The sequence below is a fragment of the Temnothorax longispinosus genome, chromosome 3 (genome assembly GCF_030848805.1).
Source record: "Temnothorax longispinosus isolate EJ_2023e chromosome 3, Tlon_JGU_v1, whole genome shotgun sequence".
NCBI classification, from domain to species: Eukaryota; Metazoa; Arthropoda; class Insecta; order Hymenoptera; family Formicidae; genus Temnothorax; species Temnothorax longispinosus.
In genome coordinates this window covers 16,507,864-16,534,203 of record NC_092360.1, presented here as the reverse complement: position 1 = coordinate 16,534,203, position 26,340 = coordinate 16,507,864, and the positions used below count along the sequence as shown (strand labels likewise).

At 38.2% G+C, this 26,340-nt stretch overlaps 1 protein-coding gene and 1 long non-coding RNA gene across 4 annotated transcripts; both read left to right on the top strand.

Moving 5' to 3' along the window:
- Positions 1–8: 8 nt before the first annotated feature.
- Positions 9–7,325, top strand: LOC139810345 (uncharacterized). 3 transcript variants are annotated; one of them, XR_011731296.1, is made up of 8 exons: positions 9–138; positions 259–515; positions 752–804; positions 5,866–6,023; positions 6,102–6,497; positions 6,620–6,786; positions 6,869–6,981; positions 7,049–7,324. It is a non-coding gene; the product is annotated as an uncharacterized lncRNA (long non-coding RNA). The 3 variants fall into 3 exon arrangements; XR_011731295.1 differs by having other exon boundaries at positions 259–804; positions 7,049–7,325; XR_011731297.1 differs by having other exon boundaries at positions 259–804; positions 6,637–6,786.
- Positions 7,326–18,612: 11,287 nt separating this feature from the next.
- LOC139810510 (uncharacterized) lies at positions 18,613–23,500 on the top strand. The gene is made up of 4 exons (XM_071774117.1): positions 18,613–21,744; positions 22,099–22,493; positions 22,586–22,826; positions 22,973–23,500. Exons 1-4 carry the CDS (start codon positions 21,456–21,458, stop codon positions 23,146–23,148), a joined length of 1,101 nt encoding a protein of 366 aa, XP_071630218.1. The 5' UTR covers positions 18,613–21,455; the 3' UTR covers positions 23,149–23,500.
- The last annotated feature ends 2,840 nt before the right edge of the window (positions 23,501–26,340 follow it).

The window sequence follows — 26,340 nt, the reverse complement described above, 5'->3', positions numbered from 1 at the left end:
TATATCAAGAGACACGGTAGTGTCTCGCGCCAAGTACGCGCGAAGCGAGACGCACCGTGACTCTTTTACGCGAACGCATGAGTTGCGAGTATCCGAGATTTTGAGATCTCAATAACGAGTGAACGGATCAATTTCTAAGTAGGTTCGATCGATAGCTTGGGGTTTGATTTATAAATAAGAGTCTTTTTTTTCCGTTACGTGCCCTACGAGCGAAGATATTGCGATGCAAAGTCCAAATGTAGAAAATTTTTTTTTAAGAAACGTCCACGTCGGACAAAAATGGCGGCTGGTGTGTCACTTTTCCATTTTTGATACGAGAGTGCATTCGTGCACTGTCGCAGTGCGTGACAGTGACAGTTTTTTACAACCTAGAAAAGGATAAGTGTAAGTGTGTGATAGTCGTGACCGTTGCCGCGTCGTGACAGATAGTGAAATATATATAAGTATTGACCGTAGAGAGCTGATGCCGATAGATCTTTAAGAAGGAAGGTGTATCTACAAAATCGTACAAACACGTACGTATATGCTGTCTTGTAAAAGTTGTCAAACTGTATGTTTACGCGAGCGTTACTTCTGTAGTAACTTACGATAATTCACTCGTTTACGCGGAGTAAATTATCGTAAGTTACTACAAAATCCCGTTTACGCGAAGGAAAATTCTGTTTACGCGAAGGAATTATCGTAAGTTTACTACAGAAGTAACGCTCGCGTGTAAACGTAGTAAGTGAAATATATAAAGTATTAACCACAGAGAGATGTCGAGGAGATCTTTAAAAGAAGGAAGATATATTCAAAATGGCACACGTACGTATATGCTGTCTTGTAAAAGTTGTCGAACTATATGTTTACGCGAGTGAGTACATCTATAGTAACTTACAGTAATTCATATTAAGATACGTCGTCGTCTCTCAATCAGAGAAACGTAACCTTCACTACTTTCAACGGTGGCTCTTGATTTCCGATCATAATAGTTACTATAAAATCTCCCGTTTACGCGGAGGAATTATCGTATCGTAAGTTACTACAGAAGTAACGTTTGCGTAAATAAGTTATAAAAATAACACGATGTTATATATGTGGTTTGCCGTGAATATATATATACAGAGAGAAACCTGAGAGCGGCCACCGGGATCATTCCGTTCCAGCGGACGTATACTGACGCGCCGCCTGAGAAAGTGGACGTCAACTACGTCGTTACGCTCGATAACGGTACACACATGGTTCGTGTCCGTGCTATGGTTTGTGTCCGACCTACTCAGATGGAGGGGATATGCCAGTCGGCTGACCGGCACTCGGCAAGCTTCGAGCGGGGAGAGAAGCAGGGCAGACATACGAACTGCTGTCTCCTTCTCGCTTGAGCTGTGACGTAGCTGCTTAGCACGCGCCGGCTATGCCACGATGCCATGCATTTCGGGTATCGCTCCTCGCGTTTCGCCGAATGCCGAGTTTCGCGTTGGCAAATCGACGATGCGCTATACGTTACATTTACGTTTATATTTACAAATCTTAATTTTTATATTTATAAATAAGTAAATAAATAAATATATGTATGTATGTATATATATATATATATATATTTAAAATTTATAAATATAAAAATTGAAATTATAATTAATTAAAAAAATATTTATAAACATAAAAATTAAAATTCGTAAATGTAATGTATAGAAATCCCCGTTCTGGCAAATTTGCTCTTATATCAAAAAAAGGCTTACATTAAAAACCTTTACTTTAGCATAATAGTATTTAAATTTAATATTTAAATGCATAACAATAATTACATATTAACTATATCGAGAAAAAAAGTAGTTTATAATGTTCTTTTTACTCTTATTAAATTTAAATTAGCTATTAATGTTTATAAGCGGCCACGAGCAACAACAGAGAGATATTGAATTAAAATAAAAACAATTTCTTAAATAAACAATACACATGCTTAACGTTTCGACTGTACTTAGTCTTTTTCAGAACGGATTACTACGATAGAAAAAGATAAATATAAAAAAACATGATAATTAATGTTCAAGTTTACATACTAAAACATTAAACATTAGTCTAGACTAAAACATTAAACAATCATCTAATAATATAAACAAAGTAAACAATAATCTAATTAAATCACAAATATAAAAACACCGGAATAATCGAATAAAACCATAACAAGATAAATTTATATTTATATTGAGAAGTGGTAAAATCTCTTCTGTCAGGAAGAGAATGTAAAGAATTATTAACGGAGGTATTCTGATTTAAAAAATCTTTAAAATATATATTTTTCAGGAACTTTTTATAGGGAAACGAAGAAAGTGAATAACGTTAAACTTTGCATGTTCTCTTCACCTTATTTAAAAAATTTATTTTTATTTTTTAAGTAACAAAAATGCTCTTTTTTCTGTTATATCCTGGTCACCATAAATGACAGACGATGTAAATAATTCTAGCTGTTTTAGGTATCTGAAACGCAAAAAGCTAAAATTTTCTTATTCAGAAGAAGTATATGTGGCTATAGTCTGAACTAGAACTAAACCAATATTTCCATTCTAGGTTCTAAACGGCTTTTTTATCAAAAATATTATTAATCAATATTAAATAAACCATTTACGATCTGAGCTTAGATTTTATATAGTAGCCTAATAATATTTTTTATATACTATATTTACATATTTTTCCAACTTTAATCAACTATAATACGCGCCGATTAACTTGTCAGACTTACAACACAGCTCCTATTGGATTAATAAAATCCCCTCACACCCTTCTAATTAAATCGATTTAAATAATAGTAAAGAATTTACTACTCCAACAGGAGCTGTGTTGTAAGTCTGACAAGTTAGTCAGCGCGCAATTTATTAAGATTGGAAAAAATATACGTGTAATTATATTGTACATAAAAAACATTATTAGGCTATTAAGATCCAAGCTCGGATCGTACACGGCTTATTTAATATTGATTGATTGTATAACGGTCACATAAAACGGTCTTATTTCTCTTATATTATTAAAAATCAGAATAATAAATTTATTTCGCCAGTGAATAGAATAATAGTTAAAGCAGCTTAAATCGACAGGTATCAGAAACGTAAAAACCAAAAATTTTCTTATTCAGAATAAGTGATATGGGTTATCGTCTGAACTAGAATAAACATTTTCTTTTAATAAAATACTAATAAAATTTTGAAAAAAGTTATAATATTTTAAATAAAAAAGCCGCTCAGAATGGAAATATTGATTTAGTTCTAGTTCAGACGATAGCCACACTTCTCCTGCAGAATAAGAAAATTTTAGCTTTTTGCGTTTCAGATACCTAAAACAGCTAAAATTATTTACATCGTCTGTCATTTATAGTGACCAGGATATAACAAAAAAAAGAGCATTTTTGTTACTTAAAAAATAAAAATAAATTTTTAAAATAAAGTGAAGAAAACATGCAAAGTTTAATGTTATTCACTTTCTTCGTTTCCCTATAAAACATTCCTGAAAAATATATATTTTAATGATCTTTTAAATTAAAATATCTCCGTTAATAATTCTTTATACATTCTCTTCCTAACGTGTGTGTGAAGCTATCGTCTCATTTTGCAGAAACTCACAAATTATTGAGAGTTCTGGCTTCTTTCAAAAAACGCGTCAGTACAAACTGAGACGCTATGTTCACGCAGCGTCTCATTTTGTCCTACACAAGTTCCACCACTGTATCTCATCAGATTTTGCAAGATCTATAGTTCTATAACAGTTCTATAAAGAGTTCTGCCATATAAAAGCAAAAAAATTAATTATAAGGTACTAAAAAAAATTACAATGCATCGAGTATACCGGTTGAGACGCCAGTTGAAATCTCGGAGTTCCGGTTTATGTAAAATCTTTTTCGAGTAGTTTTGAGCATATTGAAACATTTTTTAAAGAGTTCCGAGCGTTAGAATCTTTGTGTTATATTTAAAAAAATTAATATTAACCGAAAAGTAATCATGACAGAAGAAGATGAGACGCTGTGCGAAATCTCGGAGTTTTGGCTTATATAAAATATTTTTCGTATAGTTCTGAGCATACTAAAGCATTTTCTAAAGAGTTCCCGCCACTAGCTACGTTGTATATATATGTTTATTAACTTTAGCAAACACTAGCTACGTTGTATAATTTTTAAATAAATTAATACCGCTCGAAAATCAGGAATTTATCGAAAATAAGGTGAGACGCTGGCCGTATTTTGGCAGTTCTGTGAGTTCTGCTATAATTCTCGTGTAGTTCTGAACGTGTTGTAACGTTGTCCCATTTCATTCTGGCAATAAGCATTATTTATTCATTTTTTAAATAATTCTTATCGCTCGAGAAAGACCCTATTCTCGATAAATTCCTGACTTTCGTGCGTTATTAATTTATTTAAAAATTAAACAACATTGCCAAAATGCCCAGAACTCTTTAGAAATTGTTTTAGTATGCTTAGAACTGTACGAAAAATATTTTATATAAGCCAGAACTCCGAGATTTTCTACAGCGTCTCACCCACATACCCGTAAATGTGTCTTTCTTGGTCGATAAAAATTATTTAAAATATGAATAAATAATGCTTATCGTCAGAACTCTTTAAAAATAAACGTTAGAACACGTTCAGAACTATACGAGAATTATAATAGAACTCACTGTTACCCATGTGTATTGTTTATTTAAGAAAGTGTTTTTATTTTTATCCAATTATCCTTCTGTTGTTGCTCGTAATTTGGCCGCTTGAACATGCATAGGTAAAATTAATTTAATAAGAGTGCAAGAAACATTATAAACTACCATTTTTTTCTCAATATAGTTAATAATATAATTATTGGTATGCATTTAAATATTAAATTTAAAATTTATTATGCAAAGTAAAGGTTTTTAATGTAACACTTTTTTAAATAGAAAAGCATAGAACAGTGATTTCTATACATTACATTTACGAATTTTAGTTTTTATGTTTATAAATATTTATTTAATTAATTATATTTGCAATCTTTATATATTTATAAATTTCAAATATATATACATATATATATATATATATGTATATATATATTTATTTATTTAATTATAAATAAAAAAATTAAAATTTGTATACAAGCAAATGTAACGTATAGAGCGGGTATAGCGTATCGTCGATTTGTCAGTTCGAGACTCGGCACTCGGCGAGACACGAGACGCGAAAGCCGGCCCGTGCAAAGCGGCAACGTCACAGCTCAAGAGAGACAGCAGATTGTATGTCTGCCCTTCTCTCCCCGCTCGAAGCTTGCCGAGGGCCTAGCGTACACGGACAGAGAGGAAAGGCTTGCGCGACCAGCATATCCCCTCCATCTGAGTAGTTCGGACACGAACCATAGCATGGATACGAACCCATGTATCGTTACCCGAGTCCTCTCTGATCGTTACCGAGCGTAACGCCGTAGTTGACGTCCACTTTCTCAGAGGGCAGATTAGGACAGACGTCCCCCGAAGCCGGATGGCCGCTCTCAGGTTTCTCTCTGATATATATATATATATATGTGTGTGTGTGTGTGTGTGTGTGTGTGTGTGTGTGTGTGTGTGTGTGTGTGTGTGTGCGCGTGTGCGTGTGTGCGTGTGTGCGTGTGTGCGTGTGCGTGCGTGTGTGTGTGCGTGTGTGCGTGTGTGCGTGTGTGCGTGTGTGCGTGTGTGCGTGTGTGCGTGTGTGCGTGTGTGCGTGTGTGCGCGTGTGCGCGTGTGCGCGTGTGCGCGTGTGCGCGTGTGCGCGTGTGCGCGTGTGTGTGTGTGTGTGTGTGTGTGTGTGTGTGTGCGTGCGTGTGCGTGTGTGTGTGATTTCTGCCTAGTGCTCTGAATGTCATCTAGTCATACATATCAAGAACTTTCGATGGGCTTCTTTAGAAGATAGGATATGAAGAAAATCCTAATGCATGATGACGATACCACAAAGATGCTAAGGCTAGATGCCACGAAATGTGCATGTATCGTCGATCACGCGGAATGCAAGAGAAAATCCGCCGTTAAATTGAGCGAACATTCACGAATCCTGATACCCACAAGTAATTTCTTACAATCTTTTTATGATTCTGATTATCTCATAATTTGTATTTTTGTACGTGTATTTTATGCTTTGATAGAAGGAACGTGAAAAAGAGCAGGAAAAGGAAAGAGCACTAGCGGCGAAGCAGACAGAAAAGAACAAACAGAAGAGACAGATTCAAGATTTGTCTTTTAATCTGGACGAAGACGAAGATGAAGCTGAGATGTCTTCTGACGAAGACAATGCCGAAAAATCCCCGCAGTCAGAAAATGTGCAATCTGATGGCCCTGCGATTAAGAAGATTTAGAAAAATCCAGATGTAGATATATGTTTTTTGCCAGTAGGGAAAGGGACGAGGAGGAAAATAAACTTAGGGAAGAATTGAGACAAGAATGGGCTAGAAAGCAGAACGCGTTGAAGGAAGAAGAAATTGAGATCACATTCAGTTATTGGGATGGATCTGACCATCGTCGGAGTGTTATAATGAAGAAAGGTGAATGTCTCAGTGGTTTAGAGAACGTTATTTAAGTTATTAAAATACTCCAGTGTCACTTTTGGAGTAACATTGACATGATATATAATGTTCTGCTGCATAAATTAAATTTTCACATACAGGTAATTCTATCTATTAGGTTCTTCAGAGATGTTTAGAAGTTCTGAGGCCCGAATTCAGCGAGCTTAAAACAGTAATGGCAGATCAGTTAATGTATGTCAAGGAGAATCTTAATTACCGCACTATTATACGTTTTACTGCAACTGTAACTGATTTTATTGTAACTAAGGTAAATATACCAAATGATAAAACTTATGACGCAATATCACAATGTTGGCATGTTATTTTAATGTATGTAATATTGCGATTAGGCACGAGGAAAGAGCGGGCCTCTGTTCACATTTGACGTTCACGATGATATTCGTATTATGCACGATGCTTCTGTCAAAACCGAGGAATCACATGTCGGAAAAGTTTTACTTAGGTATTTATTATTAAAAGAATATTTTGTATAATTCTTTTTTATGTTATTTTTTTATTTTTCTCATTAGATCATGGTACGAGAGGAACAAACACATTTTTCCAGCGAGTAGATGGGAACCTTTTGATCCAACGAAAAGTTACAAGTATACAGTGTCGGATAAAAATAGGAAGAAAGCTAAAATCTGATCTTAGATTCAACGAATTGTCCAATTTTGTTTAAAGGATTCAGATTCAAGGACTGTAAATATTATAACCAGATAAATAACTTTGTTTCATCGTACAATTGATTCATTATAAAACAGCTGATTATATATATATATATATATATATATATATATATATATATATATATATATATTATAATCTATTTTACAATGAATATATATATATATATATATATATATATATATATACAGGGTGTATCATTTTAAGTGATTCAGCTGAATATCTCTTAAAGTAAAAAAGATTGGAAAAATTGTTTTAGACAAAAGTTGTTTGGTTTCAAGGGGTACATAAGATGGTGTCATTAGTTTCACCTTAAATAGTTGCTTGAAGGTCACGTTAAGGTCACCTTCAATTTTTTAAATAGAACCACCTACTTTTTATTACATATTCTTGTAGCTTATCTCGAGGGCTTTCCAAAACACTATAAGAAAGTATTTTTTCATTAAGAACTTTTGGAATTATAAGGCTTGAAAGTTCTAGTATTTTGACATAAAATACAAAATATCTTGTAAAACATTAAGTTTGCGGTAATGTTACCTTAATACTTTTATGCACAGAATAATGAGACGAATCACGTGGTATAAAAAAAAGCATAGTTCCTTTAAGAAAAAATATGTAATTTGCAACACGCATCTGCATACTTTTTCTTAAAAGCAACTGTCTTTTTTTCATATCAATTGATTCGTCTCATTATTCTGTGCATAAAAGTATTAAGGTAACATTACCGCAAACTTAATGTTTTACAAGATATTTTGTATTTTATGTCAAAATACTAGAACTTTCAAGCCTTATAATTCCAAAAGTTCTTAATGAAAAAATATTTTCTTATAGTGTTTTGGAAAGCCCTCGAGATAAGCTACAAGAATATGTAATAAAAAGTAGTGGTTCTATTTAAAAAATTGAAGGTGACCTTTACGTGACCTTCAAGCAACTATTTAAGGTGAAACTAATGACACCATCTTATGTATCCCTTGAAACCATACAACTTTGGTCTGAAACATTTTTTCCAATCTCTTTTACTTTAAGAGATATTCAGCTGAATCACTTAAAATGATACACCCTGTATATATATATATATATATATATATATATATATATATATATATATTGTAGCTACATTGTATTTTTAAGGACTGTGATTTTAATTCATTCAGTTATGTGATAATATTTAATTCATTTACTCGATTATATAGCTCTACTAAATAGTTAAGTTTTCGCAAACATTTGGAGGAAAAATAAAAATACATGAATAGTTTAATGACTTGAATATAATAATTACAATATGAAAATACAAAACCATACTTTAATTCATTCCGATACAGAAACAGTATTAAAATATTAATCCATGATCAGATCCTCTAACAGAAATCTATTTACAAATATTATATGTATCATCTCTTGTCATTTCTTGAAGATAACTGAACAAAAATAAATATATACAATTATATCGATTATAATCACGTATTATTCATAGATTTGATACAAGTTGGATCCATGTATGTAATATTTTTGGGAAAATGGTCCATTATAATAAACTTTTTCTCAGTCGATCTGTTCAAGCAGTCAAGGAATCCGAACCAATAAATAACTAGTCCAGACCCGAATCTGTTCCAGTAGTTTCCAGTTTCGCATCGTTTTATATTCTTCATGTGTTTTTAATACATGAATTATTACTTATTTGAAAATTAATAATTAGTGGATAAGGAATAATCACATTGTCAGGTAAATTTTTTATTTTAAAAATAATTGATTTAATATAAATAATTTAATTATTGCAGATAAACATGATTTAAAAAACAGGTTAATATTATATATATGTATATATACGATATATATGTGTATTTATATCTACCTAACATAGAGAATTTACAAGAATAACATTAAATATAATAAATAGGTATTTAATCAATAAATACATATTTAATAAATTTCAAAAATAGGAGACAATAGTTCTATATTATAACTATTATTACATTTAATGTTATAGCGATTCTCTATATAATACGAATATAAATACACATATATGTATATTTGTAAAAAGTAAAAGGTTTTATATATATATATTGTTGCGTGCGCGCCGCCCGGTATACTTCTCTGACTCCGAGCTGAAGCGTGCAACGGGCCGACTTCCGTCAAGATGCGAATTGCCCTTAGTAACGCCTGTTTAGAAATATTGATTTCCCGATGTTCAATTAAATATTGATTTTCTACGAGATGTTGTTTATACCTGATGTTCTGATTTAGCTGGGATACCGTCACGTTCGGATGTGTCATCCCGAGCTCTCTGTATTATCGAGCCATTTATTAAAGAAGTTCCTTTCGGTATTAACAACGAGTCTTTCTTTATTTCTGTGAGAGTGACGGAGTGCGCGCCGCGAGTGCTTGTGAGAAAATGAGAGACCCGGCGAGCGCAACATTTTGGGGGCTCGTCCGGGATTGAGGAAAGACGAGCCGCGCTAAACGGAATATGACCTCGACCGCTCCCACAAGGAAACGACTCCGGGCAGCGACTCCTCCACTGACCCCAGAGATGACGGCGGAGGTGATCACGCTTCAGGCGGTGATGCAGGAGATCCGCGAGATGCGCGCGGAGCGCACGCAGAGAGAAGCCGAATTCGCGGCGATGGTGCAGCAGCGTGACGACGAGCTACGCCGAATCCAGGAGAGGATCTCACAGCTAAGTCCCTCCAATAATTTTGCTTCGGGCGAAAACGCGAGTAGCGCGACGCGAGTGACGGGCGCGAGTATAGACGCGTCCGGGGACCAAATCTTTCGCTGCATTAAATTGAAGCCCGATACTTACGACGGGACCGCGCCGTTACGCGAGTTTCTTTCGCAATTCTCGCTCATCGCCGTCGCGAATAAGTGGAATGAGACGGAAAAGGCCATCGTATTGGCATCGTGTTTACGTGGGAAAGCGCGTTCATTGCTTGATTCTTTTGCCGACGGGATTGAATCCCTCTCTTACGCGGAGTTAAAGGCGAAATTGGAGCTGCGTTTCGGGGAAAGCGAACTTACACAAAACTATTATCTCCAATTTACCAATCGAAGACAGCGTCCGGGCGAAGATTTCGCAACGCTGGGTGCAGATCTGGAGAGATTGTCGCAAAAAGCGTACCCCGAATGTTCGCATGAAGTTCGCGATAAAATCGCGAGCTCACAATTCGTCGCCGCGTTGTCCGACGGTTTCGTGAAGCGCACCCTTCAGGTCGAGGGAATAGCGTCTCTTAAAATATCAATCGAGCGTTCGAAGACGCTAAAATTTATAAATCAGAATTGTTTTTCGGGAAAAAGAGACGCTACGCCGGGAGAATCTCATTCCGGCCAAAAAGAGGCTTCGGAGACGAAGAAACCTTTTAAACAGCAAAAGGGAAATGAACGCCGAAAAACAAAAGAGTGTTGGGGATGTGGGGCGACCGGACACTTCCGTTCTGAGTGCCCCGCACAGAAGCAGGAAAACTAGCTTCTGTCGGGTTGATCGGGGCTGGCTCGACAGACGAAGCCCGGGCCCCCGTTTGCGCGTCAAATGTTATACGCCGTCTCGGTGGTATAGATCCGCGCAAGCATTATTGTATGGACGGATTGTTAAATAATAAACCTTGTACTTTTAGGATAGATACGGGCTCAGATGTCTCAGTTTTAAATGTGAGATTAACGGTGAATTTCAAACAGATTCCACTTGATTTTTGTAATCTGAGGTATCCTACCGGTGAGAGGGTGCCGGTAATTTCTCGTGTATTAGCCACGATTTCTTTGGGCAAATTTAATTTTGAAATGCCCTTTTATGTCGCGGATATTAACGACGAATGTATTCTCGGTATTGATTTCCTTGAAAAAGCGGAAGTTTTTGAAGGATTTTTCGAAAACACTCGGTTTGACGAAGAGTGTGGAGGGTGAGCACGGACTAATTTGTTCTCGAATAGAGGACTGTCCTGCTCTTCTCCCAATTTTTGAACAAGGATCTTCACATTTAGATCCTTCACAGAAACTTGTTTTTTTTTATTTCTTGAAAGAATTTTGTCATGTCTTCTCTGAAAATATTATTGCCGGGAATTGTGATGTATTATGTCATACCATAGAATTGTGTGATTCTCGCCCTATTAAGCAGGTACCTCGCCGAATTCCCCTTCATCTACAAACGGAAGTAAATAAAATTTTGGAAGAGATGAAAGACCAAAAAGTAATTGAGAAATCAAGCAGCCCTTGGGTTTCTCCGGTTGTTCTAGTAAAAAAGAAGGATGGCTCTATACGGTTTTGTGTGGATTATCGAAAGGTAAATGCCGTAACAGAGAAAGATTCCTTCCCTCTTCCAAGGATTGACAATATTTTGGATTGTTTAGCGGGGAATTCGTGGTTTTGTACTATTGACTTAAAAAGTGGATATTGGCAGGTAAGATTAGATCCTAAGGATCGCGAAAAGACTGCTTTCTCTTGCGGAAATGGTTTGTGGCAATTCACGGTAATGCCGTTTGGTCTTTGCAACGCCCCTGCTACTTTTGAACGTCTTATGGAAAAGGTTTTGAAAGGATTAATTTCTAAAATTTGCTTTGTATATTTGGACGATATTATTGTTTTCGGAAAAAGTTTTGAAGAAATGATGAATAATTTAAGGGAAGTTTTCCTTCGTTTACAGAATGCTAATTTAAAGGTCAATCCTAAGAAGTGTGTTTTTCTTAAAAGAGAAGTAAAGTACCTTGGTCATGTTATATCTGCTAAGGGTGTTGCAACAGACCCGGATAAGATTTCTTCTGTTAAACAATGGCCGCTTCCGAAAACACGGAAACATGTGCGAAGTTTTCTTGGTTTTTGCTCGTATTATAGGAGATTTGTCAAAGGTTTTTCTATTTTGGCTAAGCCTTTGTACAGGCTGACGGAGGAAAATAATAAATTTGCTTGGACTTTTGAATGCCAGGAGGCATTTGATAATTTAAAACGTGTTTTGACTTCCCCCCCTATTTTAGCTTTTCCTTCAGGAGAAGGACAATTTATCTTAGACACCGACGCTTCGAATCATGGTATTGGGGCGGTGCTTTCTCAGTTTCAGGGGAAAGAAGAAAGAGTGATCGCTTATTTTAGCCGAGTGTTGAGCAAAACTGAACGAAATTATTGCGTCACCAGGCGAGAGTTATTAGCAGTGGTAGACTCAGTAAAATCTTTTCACCACTATTTATATGGAAGGAAGTTCCTAGTGAGAACCGATCATGTTTCTTTGAGATGGTTGATGTCTTTCCGGAATTTGGAAGGGCAATTAGCCAGATGGTTAGAGCGTTTGCAGCAGTACGATTTTGACGTCTGTTATCGAAGCGGAAAAGCTCATGGCAATGCGGATGGATTGTCGAGACGTCCGTGTTTGGAGACGTCTTGTCGTTACTGTACAAAGATAGAGCTCAACGAAGAATCTGAGGAAGAGACTTGTGGACGTATAGTTTTCGTTGAAGAAAACCTTCAGGAATGGCGTTCCGCTCAGCTTCAAGATCCGATTGTTTCGAAAATTATTCAAGCCAAAGAAGCTGGAAAACGACCAGATTGGCAGGAGATCTCTTCTGGAGAGCCATCCCTAAAAATCTATTGGACCCATTGGGAAATGTTGTCCATGGTGGACGGCGTTTTGTATAAAAAGTGGCTCTCTCCGAATTTGCAGAAGAACATCTTTCAGATTGTCGCTCCACAACAAAGAATACAAGAAATTTTAAATGAGGCCCATAGTTCTCCTACCGGTGGACATTTTGGTATAAATAAGACGTTACAGAAGATCCGAAAACGTTTTTACTGGGCCACTTGTAAGAAGGATGTAGAAAGATGGTGTGCTACTTGCAAAATTTGCGTCGCTAGGAAAGGCCCCATTGGTAAAGGAAAATCTTCCTTACAAATATACAACGTTGGAGCTCCCTTCGAAAGGATACAGGTAGATATTTTAGGTCCCTTGCCTACTTCTTTGGACGGGAATAAATATCTGTTGGTGGTAGTCGACAGCTTCACTAGATGGCCAGAGGCTATGCCTCTTAAAAATAAGAGGGCCAGTACGGTAGCAAGATCCTTGGTGGATCAAGTCTTTTCTCGACATGGAGTGCCCTTAGAATTACATACGGACCAAGGAAGAAACTTTGAATCTCGACTTTTTCAAGAAATGACTTCCCTAATGGGGATTAGAAAAACACGAACCACCCCTCTTCATCCGCAATCAGATGGACAGGTCGAGCGACAGCACCGTACTATCTTGGACTATTTAGCGAAATTTATTTGTGGAAATCAGAAGGATTGGGATCGGTGGATTCCTTTATATTTACTAGCTTTTCGCTCTTCTAAACACGAAGCCACTGGAGTGACTCCGGCGGAAATGTATCTAGGACAAGATCTACGTTTGCCTTTAGATCTTCTTAGGGGAAGCCCTCCTTTATTAACAGAAAGAGAAGACGGAGAGGTAGAATATATATCCAATCTAAGGGAAAGATTGGATCTAATCCATCAGTTTGCCAGACAACGTCTTCAAATTAGATCCAAGAACGTAAAATCTTGGTATGATCGACGTTCTAGGCGAGTCCTTTTTGAACCGAGACAAAAAGTCTGGTTCTACAATCCTCAACGAATTTCGGGAAAGGCCCCGAAATTGCAGAGTCCTTGGGTAGGACCATGGGTGGTAATAAAGAAGCTTAGCGATGTCGTATATTGTATCCAGGAATCTCCTCGTCGAAAGAATAAAATAGTTCACGCAGATCGTTTGGCTCTTTTTCAGGAAAGAGAGTAGTTTTCCAATCATTAGGAAGTGTTAGTTTTCCAATCATTAGGAAGTGTTAGTTTATTTCGACATGAGTCTGAGCCCGTACTCTAATCGTTTATTGTATGTTCTTTGTTCAATTTTTCTGCGTTTAAAAATGTTGTGTTACAGATTCCAACATCAATTTGAAGGCATGGCGACAGGGGAACTGAAGAAGTTGCTCCTGAGAAATTTTTCTGACTGTCTCTCTCACGGTTTTTGACCGTGGTTTTCCCGTGAGACTGAGGGCGAATGCCGAGACAGGGGACAGAGTGCTCTTAGAGCGATGGGTCCACGGAAGCTATCCCCCTCTGATCCCGAAGAAAGAAGACCCAAGCACGCAAGACTCAAGAGGGAAGAGGAACACCGGCGGCGAAACCCGGGGTTAAGCAGGATCTTCGCGTGGAGCCTGGCCAGCTCTATAAGAAGAGGCCTTGAGAAAACCCGGAGACGAGGTATGGACGGAGCCCGGTAACCTGAGGCAGCAGCCCAGGGTAGGGCAGGAAACCGTCCAAGGAGCAGTCTCCAAGGAGTTTTAGCAAGCTGCCTCTCTGATTGTCGGGACGACAATCTGAAGAAGGGGGGCAGTGTTGCGTGCGCGCCGCCCGGTATACTTCTCTGACTCCGAGCTGAAGCGTGCAACGGGCCGACTTCCGTCAAGATGCGAATCGCCCTTAGTAACGCCTGTTTAGAAATATTGATTTCCCGATGTTCAATTAAATATTGATTTTCTACGAGATGTTGTTTATACCTGATGTTCTGATTTAGCTGGGATACCGTCACGTTCGGACGTGTCATCCCGAGCTCTCTGTATTATCGAGCCATTTATTAAAGAAGTTCCTTTCGGTATTAACAACGAGTCGTTCTTTATTTCTGTGAGAGTGACGGAGTGCGCGCCGCGAGTGCTTGTGAGAAAGTGAGAGACCCGGCGAGCGCAACAATATTTAGGCATAATGATTATACAATATGCTCTAAATAATACTAATAAATGCTATAATAAAAAACAGAATATTCTGCACTAACACCAAAACACTACTCTATACAACACAGTACTCTGTGCTACCAAAATCACATGAAAGTAGGTTACGCTTAGGTTGTGCGATATAGTTATTGCAAACGATATAATTGCAATCGAAAATCGAAACCCAGCGAGAAATGATCCGTCTATAGACATCTAGAATCAACGTCATATGTTTGCATATGTTTGCAATGGCGAACCGTGAACGTGGTAAGTAATTGTTCTCTTCATTTATATATGTATTTATATATGTATATACACATTTCATACTTATATAAAGTATTTATTTATTCATTTACGGCGTAACATTCTTGTAAGCAATGATTTTTTTCTAACCTGTAATTGTGACCGAAACAACGATTAATGTTATAAAATTTGAAATTATAGCCACTTACTACTTGGGCTGAAATTACGGTCGCCACTGTATTTTCCTGGTTAAATACAGAAACCCTGTTCGAATGCGTTGCCCCATCCTTCCTTCTAGCGTAATGGCTGCCGTTTCCTACGTCGCGGACGTGTTCAAGGCCGTCGGCCACGCCCTTGTTAAGCGCACGTAATATACGGATAATCGGACAGCCCTTATGAAAATGTGCCCTTGAGTGCTCAATGGCGATCAGTGGGAATGTATGGTTGCCCTACAGTTGCAATGCGAATTATATGGAAAAATTAATGGAAAATATTGAGTGGCAATAAAATGAATGGAAACGCAATGGCAAGATTCGAATGACAACTTTTTCCATACAGGCGTAATGGAAACTGCTAATGGTTTATGAAGGTTAAAACTTGTGTATGGAACTTGCAATGCGAATTATATGGAAAAGTTAATGGAAAATATTGAGTGGCAATAAGATGAATGGAAACGCAATGGCAAGATTCGAATGACAACCTTTTCCATACAGGCGTAATGGAAACTGCCAATGACTCATGAAGGATAAAATTTGTATGGAATTTTTCTACCTTCAGCCAATTTGTTCAGTGTGAATTGTAATGGAAATTCGTCAATGGTAAACATGCGTAAGACAATATATTGTATGGCATTTATTGTCTTTCACATTTTAAACCTGATGGCCATATAAATTGTCATCCAATACACACATATAGTATATATATTTCACTTACACGTTGCTACTCTATATATGAGATATACAATATTCCGCATTTCCACAAGAAATTCCATATATTCTGCTTGATTGAAAACATGAATAATATGTATATCAGTAAATATATATGTACATATATGTATGCATGTATATACAATATCGGAAGGTTATTATTTTCAATATATGTTTGCGATATGTATTCAGCAAAATATTTATTACTTTTATTAGTCTCGCTCAAAGCTATTTGCAAGTGGTGTAACATACATTATATCATCTACCGTCATTCGCAAACATTTTTGCTTAATACTATCAATTAAATAATACATTATATCTCCTCTTTTGATCGTCTGTATAAAATCGGACGAAGATACGCCTAATGCTTCATCCGCGATTTCGAACTCACTTATCACTAACTCATTTCCATACATTAAAAAATAGCTGCCGTTGTTATTTGTTCTTACGTTCAAGACTCTATTAATCTCCATGTATCGATCATCTATTAGTTGAACTACTGAATTGTCTCGTCTTAATATTTTTTTGCAGGCCTGGCCGCAATAAAAAGTCCCTTTAAAGATGAAGCGGTTGTAACTAAATAAATTAAAATCATTATGATCTAATTCGGGTAGTGTTAATTCTATTGCATTTCTGTCATAATTGTTTACATTCTCTTGATTTCTTCTACCGAGGAGGGTTAGAGCGCCCTTTTGGATAATGTTTTTAACAGTTTTTCGGTTTTCCAGAAGATTATAAAATAACTGATAAGCTGGTTGACATAAGTTTTCTGTAAAAACATGTTTACTCAATTTGGTTAAAATGCTTGTACGCTCATATGAAGAGTAAATTTGGAGAAGAACCGATCGCGTGCCATTAAAAGACCTTGTTAAAATCCCGTTGCAATGTTCGAACGGAAATGTGGAAGTAGCCCATAGAGCTCCCCAATCGCGTACGCTGTCTGCCATATGCAATAGCAAGTGAGTATTAAATGACAAATGCTCAACGCTGTACAATGGTCCCATAAATTTTACGAATTTGTTCAGGCAATCCTGTGCTTTACATATATCCGATTCCGTTATCTTATTTTGTAAGAGTTTTCGGAAACCATATACAAGTAAAAACCAGTGTTCCAGATATTTTTTTTCCATCACTTTGCTAAAGATGGGGAGAGAATAGTATAATAAGATGTACCTCCATTCGGAAGCTTTGAACAAACCGCGTGTAAGTAGCGAAGAAGAAAGTCTCGTTACTTCTGAAACAGGTTTTATTTTTTCTAGCTTTTTTGAAAGTACCTGTAAACATGTACTTAAAGACCAAGGTCCTTTAGAATAAGCAGGATCAAAGAGCAATCCGAAAATCATCGAAACAACACCCAGGAGACCAGCGTGCATATAATCGGGCGTAAAAGATTTGACAATATCGAAAATCGGTGTTTCTATTAACGGCGAGAAACCTTTAATACCATGCACTGATTTTTTCGTCACAACCGCAGTTTCAGCATCTTTCAATACTTGCTCTTCCGTTCTTGGGACTCCCAAGAAAGGCATGTAAACTCGACAGTGTCCCTTGCCTTTGGGGATGCGATAACCTTTATTTAGACACCACAGACACCCATATTCGCCGTTGAATTGCGAAGAATATGTTAATTTACACCTTGCAACGGAGTTGACAGGAGAAACTATAGCGTGAACACGGACTATCACGTCGTTTCCATTCGGTGATTTTATAACGAGACCCGTACTGTGTAATTCCTTTAACTCGGCTATAAATGGTTTTAAAAATACATCCATCCTTGGTGTGCCATTGCCAATAAAAAGTCCTGCCAAAATAGTGTTATCACGCCGAGTTTGAAGGGAAAGCTCGTTTATCGACACAAACAAAGGCCACATCGATGAGTTTGTGGATTTAAATACCTTGACACCATCCGTATTAAACTGGAGGGTAATATCATGTTCGTTAATGATACCATTTTCCTCTAGTTTACGATACAATCGTCCTGACGTTACATCGCTTGTGTTGTTTTTTGTCACATTCAACTGAGCATTTAGTTCTGGATTATTCAGGAGATCTTTCAATTTTTCTTTTATCGGTAGTGTTAAGAAATATTTGTTATTAGCAATTAATTCTTTCTTAACATTATTGGTCTTACATGTACATAGTACTTCATTGCTGTTCCCAAAGTCAACATTATCTTCGCAGTCTTTACAGAAGAAGTGTTTTTTTGCAGGAATCACGAGAAAGTTTTGCAGAAACTTAAATTTCGAGCTATATATCGTAATGGGCATGTGACAATTCAATAGCTGCAAAAGATGCTCAAGTCCCTTTTCTGAAAGAGATTGATTTAGGATAAATGCCATAATGAGAGCTTCACTTTCAGCTCGGTTAATACGTGCTCCCTCATATATTGGTGTTTCATCTCTCTAGAAAAAAATATTTGATATTATTCGCATTTGTTTGTTGCATTTGCATTTAATAAAGACTTCTCATATGTCGCATGACGTACCAGATTTTCAGGATTAATATCGTTAGCTTGATTGGTATCATTATCTATTTGATGTAAGAATACTTCTTCAATTGTTATTACGTCTACATCTTCTGTCGAAGATGCAGAGCTTGAGTGAAGGGTGAATAATTCATCGGTTGAAACATCACTTTGCTCATTCTCAGAAATTCGTACATCTAGATGACATATGTTCGCAATGAAATAATTCGTTCTAGATACAAATATATAAAGTTCGAGATTATAAGTATTTTTCGCTGGAAATAATAATTAATAACCTGATAGCGATGCAGCTGGTGAATTCGCATTTGTATTCTCGTCGATTCTTATATCATCATCGTTATTGCTCTCGTTCGATCGTTCATTATTATCAGTTCTCGCCATCTCATCATTTCGACGTCTTCCTATTGTTCTCTTTGGAACAGGAGTACCATCTTCGAATAAATACTTTCGATACCGTTTTCCCGGATTCATAATTTTTAAGTATGCACTTTGCACTGCAAAATTCGTTGTGTAGCGAATTTAAATAAACACGCGAAGTCTGATGGTGTGCGCGTGCGCGACGCGGCTATGTTTAATATGTATGTTGTCACGACTTTTTGCACTCCCGGACCGCTCCGGGACGTGTGCCGGATCAAAAGGACTTAGGAGAGCGGGATGGTTGGCCTCTCCAGTGATTTCCTCGCACCTCCGATACTCCACGAAATGTTCCGAATGTTGGGCGCCAGACGCGTACATTCGCGTCCACGAAATCGCGAAAACCTAAACGAGACGCAAAACGAAGTGTGGGGGTGCGTGGAATCGGCTAGCTTGACCTAATCACGGGCGGGGTTAATGAAGGGCAGCGCGATATTCGGCGGGGTGACACGTTAATTTCATACTCAGTCAGATAACAAAGAAAATAACATTTATTGAGTACTGGTTGTCGAGAAAATAAATTCAATAAACAAATCAAGAAAGTGAGTCTCTAATAAACCCGCTGAAGGCTCTATTCTCACACAATTAATAATTCGAGTCGAAAACCGTACGAAAACTCTGTCGCAATGATATCGTAACCTAACGCGAGTGAATCTGCTCGGGCGCAACGGGGAGGCGCCGAGTCATTTAACCAAGCAAGTCGCGATATCGCTAATAACCACGGAACGCCATGAAGAACTACGCAAGTAACATCTAAACGCACGAAACGTGTGAACGCCGGTAATTTCTTAACGCGAATACAAGTCTAACATTATTAATCAATCGGCGGGAACGACCTTCGACCGCGATTAACAATGCCATCGACATTCCAACGCAAAATTCGAGATTATCACGAGCCGGGACGCCAGGACGTAACGCAATTAATACCGGACGCAAGTTTCTCAACGCGAGAGCACAATTATCACCCGTAATAACGAGATCCGAACACAAATCGATACGCTAACACCGACGCTCGAACACAAGAATTTCCCGGCGCGAAGAAACGGTAACGCAATTGACGAAATACCGGCCCGTATGCGGCCGTACACCAAGGTCGCGAGGACAACGCAATATACTCGCGATATCGAACTCATTAACGCCTATCGCGATCTCCAGGGATTCGCCATCACGCTTGTACCACGGTTCCGCGGCCACGATACCATCCCGAGGCCCTTCGCTCTCGTTATCGATCGCGAAATTACACTCGATCTTAACATGCGTTATCCCGAGCGAGAGCGTGCACCGGAGGGCGGTGTCGTGGCTTTACATATCGCGATTTACGGGCAACCTCACCGGTGATGTGCCTCCTCCTGGGCTCCTCGCCGTCACCTTCTTCCAACGATCCTCGATCCGCCAGACAATTATCGAAATACCCGACTCGGGGTGGCTATCGCGTATTTTAATCAAAACGTATTTTGTCGCCGACGGACGACCAGAGAGTGAAAACGCTAGACCCGCTCGATTGCGGAATCGATACGGTACCCCTTCCTGAGGGGCGCGCGAGCCAATCGGGCGCGAGCTTGCAAGCCCGCGGTGTCCCGGCGCAGTGCTGTCGATACGAGATCCTTCGGGGGCGGGCAACGGTCCCTCGGCGGCGTGCGACTCCTCAAATTTTTGTCCTTAGCGGCGGACGGAACTTCGCTCGTGCCGGTGTGCCTCCGGTGTGACCCTGGGGCGGCCAGCGGGTGGCCAGCCACCCCGTGGGTCGGTGTTTTGTGGAGATCATTTGCTGAAGCGGGGTGTTTACCCAGCGCTCGGGGCCCCGCTATCGGCGGCCTCGTCCGTCGCTGCCGCATGTGCCGCCCGCCTGCCGCGTTGCTCTCGCCAGCCCGCGATCTCTGCTGCTTCCGCGTTTGCCCCCCCTCCTTGGTTATCGATCGTCCTTGATTTCCTTCGCCAAATACTCCCTCGAAGGTTTGCCGTGGTGTGGGTGAGGTGCCGCGCGTATTACATTGCAAAAAGAAACAAAAAAAAGTAATCAAAATGCGGAAACGCGATTAAATACGACCCCTGGAGATCTCGCCGTTGCCTCCCTGGTCCGTCCCTGGGCGCGAAATTCCGCGTCTTGTGACGGCGGCGGGGCGCCGCGACGATGCGGCGAGCCGCAACGTCACAATGTATATACGCACGGGCTGCGTTCGGAAGCGTCACTCGAGTGTGTTCCCTTCTCCTTCTAACTTGCTGAGATAGAAGGAGAGGGGGAGTGTGCTCGTGTGCGCTCGGGTAACGTTTCCGAACGCAGCCATGAGGCGATCGCGTGACGCCACGCAGCTCGGGAGAGTAGAACGTTGAACGTAAACATCAGATGTGAACGCGAGTGCTGCAGAAATAGCGAGAACGACAATATATCATCCTAGAATACGATCGAGTGTTACTAATAATCCTATATAAAAAAATATATAAAATCGTGATTAAATTAGATCGAATCATGGCACCACGACGAACGTTGAACAAGAGGAATCTTGAAAAAGAAAAGAATAAACCAGTGAAAAAACGAGAGAATAAACAAATTGATCTAAAAACGAAAAAAATCGAATCCTTGGAGAAGGCTCAACAAGAGCTGTTGCACCACGTGCAAGCATCTTCATCGTTTCCATCGACGACTGATAAAAGTGATGTAATTAACTTCAAACAAGAGATTGCGAAGTTGCAGAAGCATAACAAATTTCTGCAGAAGCAAAATAGGCAGTTGTCCGAGATGAATGCTACTTCGCCTCGTAAGTACACATTCATTGATTCATTGCTTGTATATCGACTGATTTCTTTCGCAAGGTCGTATTTCGATTTTATGCAATTTCCGTTTTTCTGCTTAAACGCTTATTCTGGAAACCTCGAAGCCAATAGTGTCTACATCGTATCTTGAAATGGTTTACCAAAAATGAATTATAGTTGTCGAAATTTCCTCGTATCTTTTAACAGTAATAACCAGATAATCTTCAAAAAATTAAACTGCGTAAAATCGAGATACGATCTTGCGAAAGAGATCAGTCGATATACTACATTCATAAATATCACAAACATGCGGATGATAGTTGCATTATATTAACCACATATAACTGGATTTGTTTCAGATATTATTGGAATGTCGAAGATCGCACATAGTATATTAACTATGATACGAACTGCCAAGAAAGAACTCGCAAAGCATCTTGACACTGTAACCTATAAACCTTCGAGTGCTGGACAAAAAAATAACAATTTATTGATTGAGAAAGGATCAAAATCCTTGCTTCATATAGATAATTCGAGTATGGAAGTCGATGGAACAGAAACTGACAATAAAGAAAACATAACAATTTTTGCTGAACAGCTTCTTGATGACCCTTTGAAGATCGTCAGTAATAGTAGTACCATTGATGCAACAGAGACGGAAAATGCCATAGCTCTTTCAGATATGGTAATCAAAACCGAAGTCGCAATTGAGAATGTGACTAATCCAATCCTACAGCAATCACTTCAGCTAAACGTAACCTTTATACTTATGTTATAAAATATTTTATTTGGATATCATCCTCCACTTTTACATTAGCAGTTTTTAATTGTATTCTATTATATTAGGAACAAGTGGAATGCATCAGCTTCGGCGGGGTACTCGTCTCGAAAAAGACGTTGCAAAACTGCCACCCGTCAAAAGTTTCAAAGTTAACAACAGACTTGATGACTGTAATATTCTCGCAATCGGAGATGGCTGAATCGTCTCTTACAGGAAAAATTGCAAATATGCACAAAAGTCGGAACAAATGCGGCGAGGTTCGAGAGAAGAAACAACTCGATCCGTTGAAAACTCGAGCCATCATTGGTAATCCATTCTATATACATATATTTTGTTTTTATATATTAGACATCTATTATGTATGCGTATATAGAAATCAAATAAAAAATAACTGATTCTGATGACATAATTAATTGTCAGGTTTGTATTACAAAATGCCAATGTTTTTACAGATTACGTACAGCAGCAGATTCAAGGGTCAACAGAGACGGAGATAAAAAATGCGATGAAAGGCAAATTGAAATATGAAGCTCAAAAACTGAACGGCGTCGGATTCAAGAAATCCGGAAAACCAAATACTGGAAAATCGGTCAAGAAGGAAGTACTAGATCAGGATCAAGCACAGTAATGATCAGCGGGACATATGTTATTCTGAATTGATGATCCAGTACATCATCGAAACTTAAGTTTTTCCTTTACATTTTGATTTTATTATTTTGTTTTTATTTAGTGTTTATTTTGTTTATAATCAGTTATTTTGATTTTATTTTATTTTCCTGTAATTTTATTAATCTTTGATAACAGAATTATAACAATTCTATAGTATTGTTAGTTACATACGAGACTATTTTTTATACACACGCGAAACTTGTCATAAATAGTTCGTATATATATATATTTTTTTTTTTAAACGACGAGCTTTTATAATGTGGATACCATGACAGTATTACAATATTGGATCCAGATCGCAATAAACATTCAGTTCCTTACATATATGAGGCATTATATATATATTGCCAACTCGGCAAACGTTTTGACCTTGACCAGTTTCGATTTAATTGTCCCATGATTTTTTATGTTATTGTATTTGCTTAAATTTTGTTATAAATTTTTGAAATCCAAAATTTTGACCCGAATTAAAAAATCAGAAAACATTTCAAAAAATCTGATGTCAGATAACAAAACATTTGAGCTTATAACCCTTATGAAAATGTGCCCTTGAGTGCTCAATGGCGGTCAGTGGGAATGTATGGTTGCCCTACAGTTGCAATGCGAACTATATGGAAAAGTTAATGGAAAATATTGAGTGGCAATAAGATGAATGGAAACGCAATGGCAAGATTCGAATGACAACTTTTTCCATACAGGCGTAATGGAAACTGCTAATGGCTTATGAAGGTTAAAACTTGTGTATGGAACTTGCAATGCGAATTATATGGAAAAGTTAATGGAAAATATTGAGTGGCAATAAGATGAATGGAAACACAATGGCAAGATTCGAATGACAACTTTTTCCATACAGGCGTAATGGAAACTGCCAATGACTCATGAAGGATAAAATTTGTATGGAATTTTTCTACCTTCAGCCAATTTGTTCAGTGTGAATTGTAATGGAAATTCGTCAATGGTAAATGTGGCGGTTCGCGCCACCAGTGGTACATGCATCATCATCACGCCCGCGCGGTAACTGTATTACCGGCAGTTCGCATCGACGGCGCTAGGCGTCGCATCGTTTAAGCATTCTCTCAAATTCAAGGTTCGGCACGGACTGGTATATGTATGAGACCTCCTACGGGACACCGAGGCAGATATTTTCAGGCGCTAGTTGCCTAAGGCAAGAGCTCCTATTAGATTGTCCGTTGAACCAAAGGCAATGGGAAATGAAGGCATTTATATTAAAGACAAAATAGTACCATTTATTAAAATGCCATTGAATTCTTATTGTTTCAGACGCAATGGAAATAAAGGCATTTTTGCCAAAGATAAAAATTTCCACACAAAATCCCATTGGTATTGCCAGTGTTAATACCAATGGCAATACTAATGGCAATACCAATGGCAATACCAACGGCAAAACCAGTGGCAATACCAATAGCAATACCAATGGGATTTTGTGTGGAACTTTTTATCTTTGGCAAAAATGCCTTCATTTCCATTGCGTCTGGAACAATGGAAATTCAATGGCATTTTTTAATGGCAATGAAGGGCACATTTTCATAAGGGAAGATTTATAGTGTCTTAGACTTTTTTTATTTTATACGTTTTAAAATTTTGTAAATGCTCCAACTCGAGGAATCGAGCTTAAATTTTCTATATAAATGAAGGAACATTAAACAAATTTGGTACGCAAATTTGTTTAATGTTAGTTAATTTATATACAAAGTTTTTCTTAACTCGATTGATCGAAGATATTAATCAATTAAGTTAGAACATTTCAAGAGTTTATTAAATAACTTTTTAAAATCTTCCGAAAAAAAGTCTAAAAGTCCACTTTCTAAATACGCTTAAATATTCAATGAAAGATCGTGCTTTACTATTATTATATATATATAGACTGTGTCCGTTGAACCAAAGGCAATGGGAAATGAAGGCATATTTATATTAAAGACAAAATAGTACCATTTATTAAAATGTCATTGAATTTCCATTGTTTACCAAACGCAATGGAAATGAAGGCATTTTTGCCAAAGATAAAAATTTCCACACAAAATCCCATTGGTATTGCCAGTGTTAATACCAATGGCAATACTAATGGCAATACCAATGGCAATACCAACGGCAATACCAACGGCAAAACCAGTGGCAATTCAATGGTATTTTTTAATGGCAATGAAGGGCACATTTTCATAAGGGAAGATGTTCACTGGGGTCGCGAATAATGAGTCTTTGTTTATTATAAACAAATAACAATTTAATATTTCAAAGTTTACAGTATCTCCGTACACGAACGGACAAGTTCTATCGCGCACTATCTTGCCACGATCTGTATCGAACTCTCATGTACCGTCGTTAAAGAGCTATTTTACGGCTATGTACCGTTTCGCGTGGTTATCGTTCACGTAATTATCGTATACGGCTACGGGATAAGTGCACCGGATTCGAATTGTTAAGCGCCGCGTGTTGGCGTCTCGAAAGTTCACGGCGGACTGTCCGGGAGGAACGGGTCGAGTTCCCCCACCTTGATGCTTGCGCAGGCGTAAAACCTTTCTTTTACGCGCGAACATGATGTATATCGCGCGCCAATCTGTTCTAGCCAATCGTATCGCTTGGTGACGAGCGACACGATCCCTCTTTCGTAACGATGCATCACTTCCCGTGCGCTGAGCCGTTCTCATTGGCTCAGCTCTAATCTGACTGGGATACTGAAACGGGATTGGACGGCGGACAAGGGCTTTCGCTTCGACCTCGGCGATGCGGCAATCAATGCCAGCCGTCGCAATTTGCACGATGTGCAAGTTCGCGGCAAGTCACTCGGAACGTTTTCCGAGTGACCGTGTATGGTCATGGTGACGTTCCCCTTGTATGCCAGGTAAGTATTTTATTTACTAGAATCAATTATTTTAATTCTCCTTTTCTTTCAGGTACCGGGACTTCGTGGGATCGTCTCGCCCAATCAACGGATTGGTAAGTGTCGTCGGTAGGTATCCGAACGGTAAGTATAATATAAGTATCGCATACAATAGAAAATAAGTAATATTAATTGTTTCGACAGGGAAAAACATAAAATCAATTATATAATGCAAATATCGCGTTTTGGAACGAATCTCGCTGTATCGAACCATGCTCGCTTCTCATTGGTCGTTCATACGCTCTTGCGATA

Bases quoted from the DNA above. Each gene is read 5' to 3' on its own strand.
- LOC139810510 (XM_071774117.1), top strand. From the start codon at position 21,456: ATGGCACCACGACGAACGTTGAACAAGAGGAATCTTGAAAAAGAAAAG. The intron at 21,745-22,098 runs GTAAGTACACAT...GATTTGTTTCAG, and splicing joins GATGAATGCTACTTCGCCTC to ATATTATTGGAATGTCGAAG. The intron at 22,827-22,972 runs GTAATCCATTCT...ATGTTTTTACAG, and splicing joins GAAAACTCGAGCCATCATTG to ATTACGTACAGCAGCAGATT.